Source organism: Trachemys scripta, chromosome 7 (genome assembly GCF_013100865.1).
Source record: "Trachemys scripta elegans isolate TJP31775 chromosome 7, CAS_Tse_1.0, whole genome shotgun sequence".
Taxonomy (NCBI): Eukaryota; Metazoa; Chordata; order Testudines; family Emydidae; genus Trachemys; species Trachemys scripta.
Genome location: NC_048304.1, coordinates 78,733,078 through 78,747,840, shown reverse-complemented (window position 1 = coordinate 78,747,840; position 14,763 = coordinate 78,733,078). Strand labels below are relative to the sequence as shown.

The 14,763-nt window shown below is 41.1% G+C and overlaps 1 protein-coding gene across 1 annotated transcript in view; it reads left to right on the top strand.

Annotated features, from left to right (window-relative positions):
• Window positions 1–6,011, top strand: part of RTKN2 (rhotekin 2) — a 60,955-nt gene extending 54,944 nt beyond the window's left edge. Inside the window, exons 11-12 of the mRNA XM_034777891.1 lie at window positions 1,734–1,841; window positions 4,790–6,011. Of these exons, the coding sequence (XP_034633782.1) occupies window positions 1,734–1,841; window positions 4,790–5,355 (674 nt within the window). The 3' untranslated portion in view covers window positions 5,356–6,011. The remainder of the gene's footprint in view (window positions 1–1,733; window positions 1,842–4,789) is intronic.
• Window positions 6,012–14,763: the final 8,752 nt, after the last annotated feature.

Sequence of the window (14,763 nt, the reverse complement as noted above, 5' to 3'; positions counted from 1 at the left end):
GGCATTTCCCACTCCCACCTGGCACATGACTGTTTGCTTAGGGCTAATAAAAAAGTAGGTGGGGCCTTACTGCTCAAGAGACAAATGAGATAATTGCCGCCTTGTTCCCTAGTCTTGTTTTTCCAGTGGTGAAATGTTTCAGTGTGTTCACTTTTAGATTTCTAGAGGAAGATCACTTACTGACATTGGCTAAACAGTGTGACTTCACTGTTCTTACTCTAGATAAAATATATGCTCTCTAGGTGTAGGACAGTGAAATCTCACTTGCCTTTTTAGTCTCTTTAAGTAATATATTGTGTTGCTTGTTTAAACTTAACTCCAAATATTAACAAGATGAAGAGTGCAGAGGGATTGGTTAATCTTAAGGTAGGTCTACGCATAAGTCAAGACACCTCCCCGGAGCGATGCAAGTTACAGCGACCTAAGCGCCCCACACAGGTGCTATGTTGGTGGGAGACGATCTCCTGCTGATGTAGTTTCCGCCTCTCGTGGAGGTGGAGTAATTATGCTGATGGAATAGCGTTCTCCCATCAGCATAGAGCGTCTTCACCAGACGTGCTACAGTGGCGCAGCTGCACTGATGCTGTAGTGCTTCTAGTATAAAACTGCCCATAGTCTTCCCACTGCTATACCTTTAAATATAGCAAGTTAAATGCCTAAGTATATAAAGAATAGATACCATTTGATGGACTAAATAAAAAAAATTAGCTGGAGTCTGAAAATCATATTCTTCATCAGATCATGGGGAAACTGAGCCAGGTAGATACAGAGTATCAGTATTGAATTGGGAACCACATCAATAAAATCAAAGAACTGGGGTTTTAGAAACTGGGTATTGTTCTGTAGTTTGTATTTCTTCTTTTATAGCTCTGTCTTGATTACAATAAGATATTCTATCAATTAGAAAAAACACAATGTAAAAACTAGAATATCCTCCTTATGTTAGATGGGAGGGGTGAAAGGACTATTTCTCCCTTGCCCCCCCTCCCCCCCATTATAGATAACATTAGAATACCAGTGGATTTTCTGAGACAATTTCTTGTAGTATGGGAAAAACTAGGTCACTTGGCATTCAAATGCCTGTTGTTCCTTGGTGGTTCTAAAATTCTCTTAAAACTAACGTGGTCAGAAAAGAAATGGGAGTGAGAGATTAGTTTGTAAAAAGCAATTTTACTTGCAGGGCCTATTTTCCTTAAGGTCAAAATCTATTAATAGAAACAGAGGTTTCCTTGGCTTTGGTTAACTGCTAAGAGGCTTTTCGTGCTCTGATAGCCAAGAAAATTATTAAAGTCAAAACTACCAAGAATAACCATGGTATAACAGTAGGTTTGCTGTATACTGGATTCTTATACTTTCAGATGAATAACTTGCATGAAGCTTCCTTGCTTTAAACTCTTCCCTTTTATCTTATATTTGAAGACATGTAAACACTTGTAGGCTTGTTTTTGAGGATTTTTGTGTGAATTATGGGGTTTTAGCCTTGCTGTCTGATAGTACTGCTGGGTTGATTAAATTGGAGCTCTTAGCTTAATATCTGTTTATAATCTTTGTGTTAAGGGTTAGGATGAAATTTCAGTTGAAAATACAGTATCTAGTGAGGACTGTTGCAACATTAAATATAGATACTGTCCAGATTTGCCTGTTATAGGTAGTTCACAAATGCAACTTAATGACTTCAAACTCTTTAAAAGGTGGAGTGTTTAAGTTCTAATCATTGTTCTCTTCCCTCTCAGGCCAGTGGAAACATTGTTGTGAAGAATTTATGAAAATTGAGATTATGTCACCACGGAAACCACCTTTGTTCTTGACAAAAGAGGCAACCTCCGTCTACCATGATATGAGTAAGTGGGATTTGTCTTTTCAAGCTGCAGGGTAACAGAAACAATGTTGTCTCTATTCAAATAGCTTCTGCTGTTGGTGTTAAAATGCTGAATTTTTCAAAGGCAATTCAGATAATATAATGGAGCACCATAATTGCACACCAAGGAGTTCATATTAAATATTTTTCTTAATAAGAGGACAAAAATATTGAACACATTTTCATACCTTGAACAAAAAAATTCAATATGAGCTGTAATTAAGGAGCCCTGAAAACATTTAGACAAAAAAGCTGTCGCTAGAAATAAACACTCACCATAGAAATAGTTCAAAATCCAGAGGATTAAAATGTAATGGTTTTAAATAGTCCAGACTATAGACCAATCATGCCTTTAACTAGTTGCATTCAATTACCTGTTTTTTCCAAGTTATGTAAGATCTACTTAGAACTTATTGTGTGGTTGCTGGCAACAACCTTGAAAAATAGACTTGTAAAAAATCTCTCTAAAATGTATTTGACCTGTACCAATGTTCAGACATCAATTTTTGCATAGTGAAATACAATGCAGAGGGATTATTTTAATAAAATATGTTATATAAATAGTTTTTTATAGACTAGAAGTAGGTCACTCTATTTTAATGGATCTGATGTGGTATTGGCTGAAAAACATTTTATAGGGATAAGTTTAAATGTCTGATTGCCTGCTGCTTGATCTCCTGTCTGAATTGCAAAAATGCTCAAATTGACATGTGGGTCATTGAGTAATAATGCATCCGTGCATTAATTTAACAGTCTAAAGAGTCATATTTGAACTATGAATGCAGAGCAGAAAAACACTAAATCACATAAGACATATGAGGGTATATATTAAGTTTTGTAGCATGGTGCTGCAGATATTTAGAGACATCACTGAGGAATTTTAAGTGTTTCCTGACCAATTATGGCATTCATAAATAAATACAAATCCATAATCTAGATGCTAAGAATTTGTTAAAGTTATTTATGTAGGATCTATGTGTGATGGGTTGTCACCCTGGGGTGCAGTCTGGGAGCCGTGAGAAACCTTTGCACCCCTCTGACCGTTCAGTTGTACTGGCTCTGCCCACATTGCTTCCCGGATTGGGGACACAGCCAGCCTCACCCAGGCCCTGTTATTACCCAACACAACAGCAGGTGGTGTTACACACCCAAACTGAGCTACCTGAGAGTGCTTTACCTAAGCCACCCAAGTACAAACAGCAGACTCCAGCCACCTCCCCAGGCACACACCGTGCTCCCCTCCCCCACCCCGGGAGTATAAACCCAAAATTATATCGCCTTGCACTGCACAGGGATCTGTACAGTGTAAACTCATTAATATGTCTGCCCCTCCCTCAATGTGGAGAGGAATATGCACACTGGTGGTAACCAAGCTGAGATTTTTCCCCAGACACTTCACACAAAAAGCACACTGGTTTAGATTAAAATAGAAGCGCGTTTATTAACTACAAAAAGATAGATTTTATGTGATTATAAGTGATAGCAAACAGATCAAAGCAGATTACCTAATAAATAAACAAAGCTGCAAACTAAGCCTAAGATATTAGAAAGATAGGATATGAATTAGCAAATTCTCACCCTGGCTGACTGGCTGATGATATAAGCAGGCTTGCAGATTCTTAAGGAACAAGCTGCATTTGCTTTACAGCTTGGGATCTCCGGCCCCATTCCAAGTCCTTTTCTTCAGGAGCTTCTCTCAGATGTTGAGTTGTGGGGGAGTGAAGAACAACAGATGATGTCGCTCCCTGACTTACATAGCTTTAGCATATGGCTGGAACCCTTTGGTTCAAAAAGAGTTCCCAGCCCAGTTTGTGGGAAAAATACAGGCCCCCAAAATGGAGTCCAGAGTCTTGTGAGCTGGTCACATGCCCTTGCAGAGTCATAGCAGCCATTACTTACATATTGGCCGAAACGTTCACAGGAAGGCTCACTGGGTGAGGGATAAGTTTCTCCTAAGGGCTATTGTTCTTCCTAATTGCCCATTACCCTGAATGGGCTTTTCACAACCAGGTATTTAGATGGAAGCATCTTGCCTATTGAGTGTCACCCAGGTGGGACTACATGTGACATACAGATACATAATCAATATTCATAACTTCAGATAAAAAAAGATACATGCATACAAATAGGATAATCCTATTCAGCAAATCATAACTTTTCCAATGACACCTTACATGTCCCGTCTTGTACAAAATGCATCATAATTATGCCATAATCATATCATAATAATATCACTATGAAAAATATAGGGTGCAGTGTCACACTGTGATATCTTTATGCTCTTATTGATGTTTTAGAGACAGAGGTAGCACAAGTGATACTGATCTACAAACAGGGAAATCAACAAACTATGCATATATTCTGGCTGATGCACTGTAAATTACATTATGGGGGGAGGAGGAATTGGACTGAGCTATCTTCAAGAATTTACTGAAGAAAAAACCTTGAGTGTAAAAGTGTCCTTTGGAGGTAAAGGGGGGGGGGGGGGGGACAAGAATATTTAATAGTTTTGACTTTTGCACACTTAAATATGTGAGATTTAGGGTTTTTTGCATTGATCTTTGTGCATAGATTCTGTACACCTTTGCTGAAATGAAATGTTTCAAGTAGTGTACAACAACATTATTATAGCTAGATCTATTTCTAGTAATGCATTGCATTTTTTATTTTTCCACAAGAATAAATAAAAATTAAACTGTGACCCAGCTACTAAGCGCATGAGTCCTAGAAACCATGAAAAGCTTCTAGACCTTTTTCTGTAAATATGATCTTTTCCATTTCTAGACTGTTGTAGGTCTTAATGCTAGTCTATGATTTGGGGCACATACTTTGCAGTTTTGTATTCAATCAATTAATAACCACACTCAGGGTGAGTAAAATATTTAGGAACCATTTTAATCAGAGTTCATCTAATTTCTTCTAAAATTGTAGGTATTGATTCTCCAGTGAAACATGAAGGTTTAACAGATATCATACAAAGGAAAATTGAGGAGACTGATGGAGAGTTCCTGATTGGCCAGCAGAAGGAGTCTGTACCTTCTGTATGGGCCCCATTATTTGATGGTACTCACCAGATGCTTGTCCAGAAAAATATTGTGTTTCCAGATGCAAATAGTGAGATAGTAAGTCCTAATGATGGCAAAGGAAAGAAAAGAAGAGCTCCACTTCCACCGTCTGATAAGCTACCATACAGCTCAAAAACTCAGATGAACACAGATCAGTTGGACAAGGAAAACTTGTGGAAGAAGCCTGCCATTGCACGTAGGACCTCTTCTTCTTTTGATGCCAAGTTATCTTCCATGATGCATCAGTTGCAGAGGCCCATTGCTGCTCCTCGCAAACTGGTTCCTTGCAGGAAAAGCAGCTCAATTGACAGTGAAAATCCCCTCTCTTCAGTTACTGAGACAGAGTCTGAAACCAAACCAGTGCCAGCTCCTAGACAGAAATCCATCAAAGAAATACTAGACCCTAGATCATGGTTGCAGTCACAAGTGTAACATTTAGTTTATGAAAGTGACCAACATATAAAGTTTACTAGTATTTGACAGTGACCTGAGTCTTTGATAAGAACTGGGCCATTACAACTATTTTTAATATATATAATTCTAAGCCCATACTTTGTATTGCAATCTCAGCCCAGCTTGTCACTGTCAAGATCTAAAGAATTTCTCTAGTGAAGTATAAAGGGTACTGTGGGTGGGTGGGTGGTAGAAGGGAACATCTCCAAGATGTTTAAACCTTTGTCCTTTTCCACACTACATGCAATATCTGAAATTTCTGTGCTACCCTTAAAGCATGGTCATGCTCTAAAAAGTAATTCCAAGGTTTGTTTCAGTGTCTCCATATCAGATGTGCTCAATTTATAAATTAAGAAGTTTTTGAACAACTCTGCCAGCTCAGTCGGAGATCTACGAGATTTTTTTCTGGCTCGTACTGTCAGAATTTTTTTTTTTTAATTATTTTCATTGCCCTTAAGTCTATTGCCCTAGATTTTTTTTTTATTCATACTTTTAGCTTGTCTTGTAAATTGCCTGCAATTTAACTTATATTTATAGCCATCAACTTCTATTTCCTTTCTATTATATATTGACTTTTTTATTGCTGCTTTCACATCCCCCTTTTAATCAGTTTTTTTAATTAAGTAAACTCTGTGTGTGTGTGTGTGTGTGTGTGTGTGTGTGTGTGTGTGAGAGAGAGAGAGACAGGAATTGTAGCAATTTGGGCATCTAGTAAAGTGTTTGTAAACTATTTAGTATTTTTTTCACATTACTTTTGACATTCTTCTTAATCAATTTTGTTCATTTGCACTTAGGCAAACACTGCTTTTTATTTCAGTGATCAATCTTTATCTGTCAGAATAAGGTCCAATATTTTTTTAAAAGAAATTTGCATCTAATTGGTAAACTCCAAGGTCACTTTAGTACTGGCAGGATGAGTCCTCCAGGATTTATTCCCCCAGGCTGTAATCCCCCATGGTAAGGTCATTTTTTTTCTCTTCAGGTTGTAAATGCTTACATCCTGTTTTCTAGTCTGATTTGGCCTGTAAATAATCATGAGGGAAGCTAATCTTGTGCTTTATGAATGAAAACATTGATGCATAAACATTCAAGAGCCTCTGCTTCCATGTTGTCAATTCTAAAACAGGGAATGTTGTCTTTGGTGTATAGCACCAACCCTCATCATCTTTCCAATATAGATTTAGCCAGTGACTAAGGGTATGTCTACACTTACCGTGGATTGACGCTGTGGCAATTGATCCACCGGGGGTCGATTTCGCAGGTCTAGTGTAGAGAGCTCAATAAGTCAACCTAAGCTACGTCGACTCCAGCTACGTTATTCATGTAGCTGGAGTTGCGTAACTTAAGTCAACTTCACTCTGTAGCATAGACCTGCCCTAACTTTCCAATCTGTGAATCCTCCCATCAGGTTTCAGTAATAACAACTATGCAATCTCATTACTCCTATTCAGACTATTTTTACCAAACAAAGATTTTTCCTCATTCTTAGAGAGGCAGAATCTCCTTGTTATCAAGGACTCAATGGTGGGTCAGAATGACCTGCTTATCATAGAAGTGGGGTGGAAAAAGGAAGACAGATGGAGAGATTCTTAAAAAAATGCATAGGTATTTATTTCACCATCAGTTGGCTTTAGTCACATTTTCCTCATAAGTTTTCAGGTCTTTGACTGTGCCCCAAGCATGCCCAAAGTTGTTTCTCCCTCTTCCCCATATGAGGAATTTATAGTCTCTTTAAAGAGTCAAGTCCTGGCATGTGTGCCCAATGTCCCAAATCCAGTAGCTTCATTCCAGGTGCTTTTTTTTCTTCATTTTGATGGCACACTTTGACCTTAGAAATAAAGCTATTTCCAGGGAATAAAGTTGTAAACAAAATTTTTTGGTGCAGGAGAACAGAGGGGAGGGGATGGAAAATAACTTTAAACAATGTTTTCGGGGGCTTACTTATTAAGTTTTGTCCATAAAAGAGAATAAACATTTCAGTAATACACCTGAAACAAAGTTTTTGCAACATTACTATAGTTAAAAATCTAGATAAGGAAAGGAAATGTTTATTTGTTCTTCTACATCAGGGGTAGGCAACCTCTGGCATGTGTGCCAAAGGTGGCACGTGAACTAATTTTCAGTGGCACTCTCACTGCCCAGGTCCTGGCCACTGGTCCGGGGGGCTCTGCATTTTAATTTAATTTTAAATGAAGCTTCTTAAACATTTTAAAAACCTTATTTACTTTACATACAACAATAGTTTAGTTATATATTATAGACTTATAGAAAGAGACATTTTAACATTTTTAGAAGGTATTACTGGCATGCGAAACCTTAAATTAGAGTGAATAAATGAAGACTCGGCACACCACTTCTGAAAGGTTGCTGACCCCTGTTCTACATTATGCATGGTTACATACTTGGTTACCAATACCGAAAAAGCTGCAAATTTCTCTTTATCATACATACACTTGCTAGAAATCTGACCTTCCTCTTTCTTCCCCCCCTTGCTTTTTCTGAGTTTCACTTTTAAATGTCTTGATTGGTTAGAATTGTAACATGAATGTTTGTTTACTTTTATTGCTTTTTGGTTTTAATATGTTGTTCAACACCTCAAACGCTCCAATGGTCCTTTAAAAATGCAATTATATTGTATTTTTAATTTCAGCATTTTACTGAAGTTTGGTAAGGTACTTTTTAAGATTTTTCGTCAGTTTATTTCCCAAGATGTGAATATATGGTACAAAATCCATGCTGAAGCTTTTATAACAGTAGTATTCTGGGTTGGAAAAATTGTAATCTGCTTTCTTGTTTACCTCTATCTTCCAAGTTGTTTGTTGAGGAGTAAAGCATGTAGCAGAGGGATAGTATTACTTAAGTTGTCTGATACCTGAATGAATATAATGGAATTCTCTTAATTGGCACTTCCTGGTACTCAGAAGACTACGCCAGTTCATTTATCTTGTCAGTTATGAGACTCATAATACATTGTAATGATATTTGCTTTTATTTCATGACTTGAACTAAAGATAAGCAGTATAGAAAGCATTAAAAAAACCCATCCATAACTGAACAGTAAAGCAACATAAAATAAATAAAGGTCCACAAAAGAGGAAATTTTTTAGCGAATACAAATTCACACATTTATTTCTGTGACTAGGTTTACTAGACAGCACCAGGCATGCAGCTTATCCGCAGTCATTGAAATTCATTATCCTTTATTTTTGGGCAGTCGAGCAGGGGTGCCATCTATCAGGGCGCCTGTTACAACTCATTTGAAAACACTTGAACCTTTGTGTTTTAACGTATTGCCAAAACATTTTGAATGTAGCGCAATGAAAAGAGAAATGGGTGAGTTTTATGCATCTCATTTGTCACTTAATCATATTTGTATTCTCAGCACTAAGTATTTTTTTTCAGGACCTTTAGCTTCATGCTTAGGCTATGTCTACGCTATGACACAGCTGCAGCACGATAGAGTAGACATTTCCTACATCAACAGAAGGGGGTTTTCCATCATTGTAGGTAATCCACCTCTCCGAGAGGCAGTACCCTAGGTCAACAGAAGAATTCATCCATCCACCTAGCCATGTCTACACCAGGGGATTAGCTCAACCTAATTACGGTGCTCAGGGCTTAAGATTTTTCATAGCCCTGTGTGACATAGCAAGGTGTAGACCAGGCCTTAAAAATTAATCAGTTTCATCCCAATCTAGAGTTAAAGAACAACCTGGTACAGTTTTATGTTAATGCAATTTTTAAAAATTGTGTGGTTGAGACCTTGAGGACGGATGCTGGAAATAGTCCACAAGCCCTATATACTGTGATCTACAATTTAGATGTCAATGATGGCACAACCTTTCATTTTGTAGAAATTTAGTAAAAGTGTTTCTTTATTGTGATGCTTGAACCACTGGCTATGAGAAGATTAATACGGTAGTAATCTCTTGTACTGTACAGAATGTCCTAACTATTTTATGTGGTTTTTGTATGTAGGTGGAGCTAATTTTTGCAATTGTATCTTAGATGTTAGCTTAACATGTTTACATGTATTGTGATTTAATTTCATCTATACTAATTGTTTTAATACTGAATAGGTATTTTATTTTGATTGAACATATTTAAAATTACTGCTTTAGTGTTCAGTTGATTTATAATCTAATGTAAACTGCTTTAATAGAAAAATACAGATTTGAAAATTAATGTATTGTGAAATGTTAGAGAAGGATCTTAATTGTTTGCTGCTAAAATGTGGATTGTTTGCAACTAGAACTGTACATCAAAGATAAAAACACATCTGCAATAAAAGGATTCTGTATTCTAATTTTCTTTAAACTGGACTATAATATGTAGTTTTAGGATTATAAAGAATGTGGCTCATGGCTTCTGTAAAATCAAAGAACTAATTTATGTTTAACTACCTCTTATTAGACAGAACAGAATGTATAGTCTGAGTGCATCCACCTAGGCTAGCACTAACAATAGTAAACATCTTGACCTCAATCTAGTAATCAGAAGAGATGATAAAAATATCCACTAGCTAATGTTAATTGCAGTACTAATACCCTGGTATATCCATTATGTAGATACTTATAAACTAAGTTGGACATCATAACCTGACATTCATCTTGTTTGTACAGGCATGTGCTAGTGCTATATTTCCCATGATGTCCTACTGCTTTCTTTATTCTGAGGGTATCCTGTAAATAACACTGAGCAAACAAAGATTTAAAATAAGTATGCTTCTGAACCTGGCCTTCGAGACTTGTTTGACTTTATTAGTGAACCACTGTCTTTATTAAAACTGTTACATTGTTTTCTTGGATGGAAAGTAAAAAATTACAGTTCTGTTCACTAAATGAAACCCTTCATGTAGCTCTGCTAATTTAAAGCAAAGTGCACTATGCAAATAGGGTGTACTTTTTTCCTATTATAAAAGAAATGTAAAACTGTTACAAGGAGTTAAATATTTTAAAATTAAAATGTCTGAGTGATTTGAGTTAATGGAGAAAAAAGCCCATCATTCTCTCTCTCTCTCTCTCTCTCATATGAAGAAGCAGTGTTTTCCAGAAATTGCAATATTTTTTCCCGAAATGACTTCATTTCCAGAATCACTGATCAGAGGGTGGGTGGGGCATACAGGGTCACACCTCTAAGATTTCCTCTTGTAGACACCTGACTACTCCCCATAGCATAGGGCAGAGGTGATGCATGGGTGGGGCATGCAGGGTTATATGACCTCCCAGATCTCTGTCTGGAGACACCTGACTCCTCCCCAGGGTGCAAGGCAGAGGCTCGCTGCTGTTGAGACTTGCCACCAGCTTCTCCCCTCCTCACACAGACCTTGGCTCAGCAAAACCACCACCAAGCTTCCCTTGGGCAGATAGGGCACTTGGCAGAGGGGCACCAGGCTCCCTCGCCACGCTGCAGAGCAGACAACACTCACGCCTGTTCTCGCAGCATCCATAGCACTTCTCCACTGCTCACCTCCCCTACTCACAGCTGCCTCCTGCCCCCTCCCCCAGCACACAGCTGGCTCTAGGCTCTCAGTGCCCAGCATCTGTCCTCCACCTCCCCTGCACAGCTGGCTCCTGCCCCCTCCCCCAGCACACAGCTGTCCTGGTTCTAGCCCTCAGGGCCTAGCATCTGTCCCCCATCCCCTGCACACAGCTGGCTCTAAAACTGACAATTTCCATTGTAAAAAGAAAATGTTAAGTGTCTATAAACATTGTAATGTAGGCTACTGCATTTTCGTGCTGTAAAGGATTCATATTGCTCATGTTTGTCAATACATGAATTTTTTGTATTAATGTAATACATATCCGAAATACCCAAAATATACAGCTTTGAAAATCCAAAATTCTTCAAGTGATTGTTCATGTCCATTCCAAGCAGATGTGTGCACACCGCGCACACGCCAGCCAGAAGATTTTCCCTTAGCAGCGTCCGTAGGGTCGGCCTGGGCGCCCCCTAGAGTGACGCCTCGGCGCCCAATATAGGGGCCTGGCGACCCCACAACCCCTCAGTTCCTTCTTACCGCCAGTGATGGCTGGCTGGAACTTTGCTGCGCTCTTGCAGCAAGCCTAGCCGTGTCTCAGTTCGTGTATATAGTTCTGATTCTCAGTTTTATAGTTAGTGTTAGTTAGTTAGCAGTTGGGGGGCTTCCCCCTCCAAACTCAATCCCTGTCCCCTCCTAGGGCATGCCCGGGTCCCCAGGGTTTAAACTCTGTGCGGTCTGCGGGAAGTTTATGCCGAAGAGTGACCCACACTCTTCCTGCTTGAGGTGCCTCAGAGAGAGCCACCAGAGAGACCGGTGCCATATCTGTAAGGGATTCCATCCCAGGACTCTCAAAGATAGAGAGCAGAGACTTAGAGTTCTCTTGATGGAGGTGGCCCTGCGGCCGCACGTGAACCCTGAACCCACCGACTCGGCACTGAGCACCTCATCTTTGGTGCTCAGTGCTCCAGCACCGCTAGTAAGAGAGAAGGCCCAATCTAAGGATTCCATGCCCCAGCATCGGAGAGACTCGGGACATAGGAAGTCGGCCTCCATGCAGCACCGCTCACCATCCCCGGTGCCCACAAAAAAGAGGAGGCTGATAAGGGGCCGGTCACCCCGCCAGGACCTTAAAAGGCTGGCGGTGTCCACAAGTGTGGTTGGACAAGTTGTGCCACTGGCACCTCCTCCCAAGGTCACGCTGACTCCTGCCCCGTTGGGGTCCAGTCAAGTCCGGACCGATCCAGGTCCCCGGACCATTGCAAGGATGTGCGCCTCCCATCGACGTTGGAGGCATTCGAGGCAGCTTCAGACCTGATGAGCCTGCCGGTGCCGGCCTCCCTGGGTAGGAGGGAAGAGCCGCCAGTAACTTCCCGACCCCCGATCCAATCAAGGGGCAAGCCGACCATGATGGCACCACAGACCCCGCCTCGCACCGTTCCAGCACTGCTGGCGCAGAAGGAAGTGCCTCCCCGGCCTCGTGGTACCACTCGCCGGTGACCATGGGTACTGCCCCCCCTTGGTCTTCATACTCAGAGACCTTGGAGTCGGAAGGGGAATCCTATCGCTCCAGTAAATCAAGGAGCTGGCGGTCAGCTTCACAGAGAAGTCAACAACCTTACCCGGCACCATAGCAGCAGTAGTGGCAGCCGCCTTCCCAGTGGTCTTTCTGGACTCCCAGGGCATATCATGAGACCCAAGAGTAAGTGCACGGTCCACGCTCCAGGTCCGCGTCGGTATCTCCGGCGCAATAGCCTCTACCAGCGGCACCGCCATCCGAGAGGGGTGTGCCACCTATTCAACAGGATCTGGCACTGCCTCGTCAGGTGCCAGCACCAATGGGGGCCACGTCTTCGATGCCGCAGGCACCGCCCCGCACGCCTCATTCGGCGTCGACCCCGGTACTGGTCGTGGTGCCACCCCTTCCATGTGCACTGGCCACGCAGATGTCACAGGACCCACATTTTCTCCCATCCTCCTCCTCTGAACCACACCTCATAACACAAGGTGAACTGAATGACCTTGTCAGGGATTTGGAACTACCCAAGAGTAAGGCAGAGCTGTTGGGCTCCAGACTACAGCAGTGGAATCTCCTAGCAGGTGATGTTAGCGTTTCCATGTTCCGTGACCGTCAAAAGGATCTTGTCCCATTCTTCTTCATGGAAGGTGATCTTGTAGCCTGCAACAACATCGACAGTGTGATGGCAGCCCTCAACATCGTTCACGATCCAGATGAGTGGAGACTGTTCGTTGATTCATCCAAGACGAGTCTTAAAGCTGTTTTACTGCATAATGGCAATGTTTTGCCATCAATTTCAGTTGGTCATGCAGTCCATATGAAGGAAACCTATGACAACATGAAACAACTTTTGAGGTGCATAAACTATGACCAACATCAGTGGCAGCTTTGTGGCGATTTGAAGGTTGTTGCTCTCTTGCTTGGTCTGCAGACTGGATACACAAAGTACTGCTGTTTTCTCTGCGAATGGGATAGTCGTGCGAGAGATTCCCACTACATCAAGAAAGATTGGCCACTCCAACAGTCATTGGAGTTTGGGAGGAAAAGTGTTGAGCATCCACCACTTGTTGAATCAAGGAAGATTTTGTTACCACCCTTACACATCAAGCTGGGTCTGATGAAGAACTTTGTCAAGGCCATTGACAAAACACAAGCAGCTTTCAAGTACCTCCATGGAAAATTTCCAAGGTTAAGTGAAGCTAAGATAAAGGAAGGTGTCTTTGTTGCTCCTCAGATTCGTGAACTTCTTCGAGATGATGCATTTGACCATGCACTGTGTGGCAAGAAAAAGACGGCATGGAAAGCCTTCCAGTTAGTGGCAATAAATTGTCTCGGAAACAACAAGGCAGACAACTACAGGTTGTTAGTGGAAAACCTCCTCAAGGCATACAAAAGCCTTGGTTTCAACATGTCACTAAAGATACATTTTTTGCACTCTCATCTAGATTTTTTTTTCCATCGAACTGCGGAGCAGTGAGCGACGAGCACGGCGAGCGATTTCACCAGGACATTGCAACAATGGAGAAACGCTATCAGGGCAAATGGAGCCCATCAATGCTTGCAGACTATTGCTGGACAGTGACAAGAGATGCTCCATTTATTGAATACAAGAGACAAGCCAAGAAGCGCCGAGTAGACACTGAATAGGACTAAACTATGTACATAATAGTTTTTTGCCTTTTGTTTCATAATAAATTTGATTTATATAACCCTTTTGCTGATTTTTCAAGTGTTACATAAACAGGACAGGTGAAATATTATCATGTAAAGCAACCATAAACACATGAAAAGACCTAGGTTTACAATTTATGATTAAAACTCTACTATCTACACAATATACATAGACATAAAATGTAAAAACTTAAATATCTTAGAAACAGTAGCCAATCAGTTGTTTTAATTGTCATATTTGAATTCAGCACATCAAAATACATAATAAATAGCACATTTTATCTCTGAAGCAGACGACTTCTCAAAAATTGTAGACCAATGAAATCAGTCCAATTCTTTGTGGCTGTGGCTGACAGGATGAAGGGACTCCCTGTCTCGTCTCAGCGTATCTTCTCATGGATCACATCCGTGAGTGCTACGATCGGGCGAGGGTGCCCGCCCTGCCGATTACAGCCCACTCCACCAGGGCGCAGACCTCTTCTATGGCATTCCTGGCTCAGATCCCGACCCAAGAGATATGCAGGGCGGCCAGGTGGTCCTCAATTCCAGGGCCAGCTCCAGGCACCAGCTTGCCAAGCAGGTGCCTGGGGCAGCCTCTCCGGCGAAGGGCGGCACGTCCAACTATTCGGCGGCAATTCAGCGGACGGTCCTGCTCGGAGTGAAGGACCTCCCATCCAATTGCCGCTGCAGATCGCGATTGCGGCTTTTTTTGCACCCT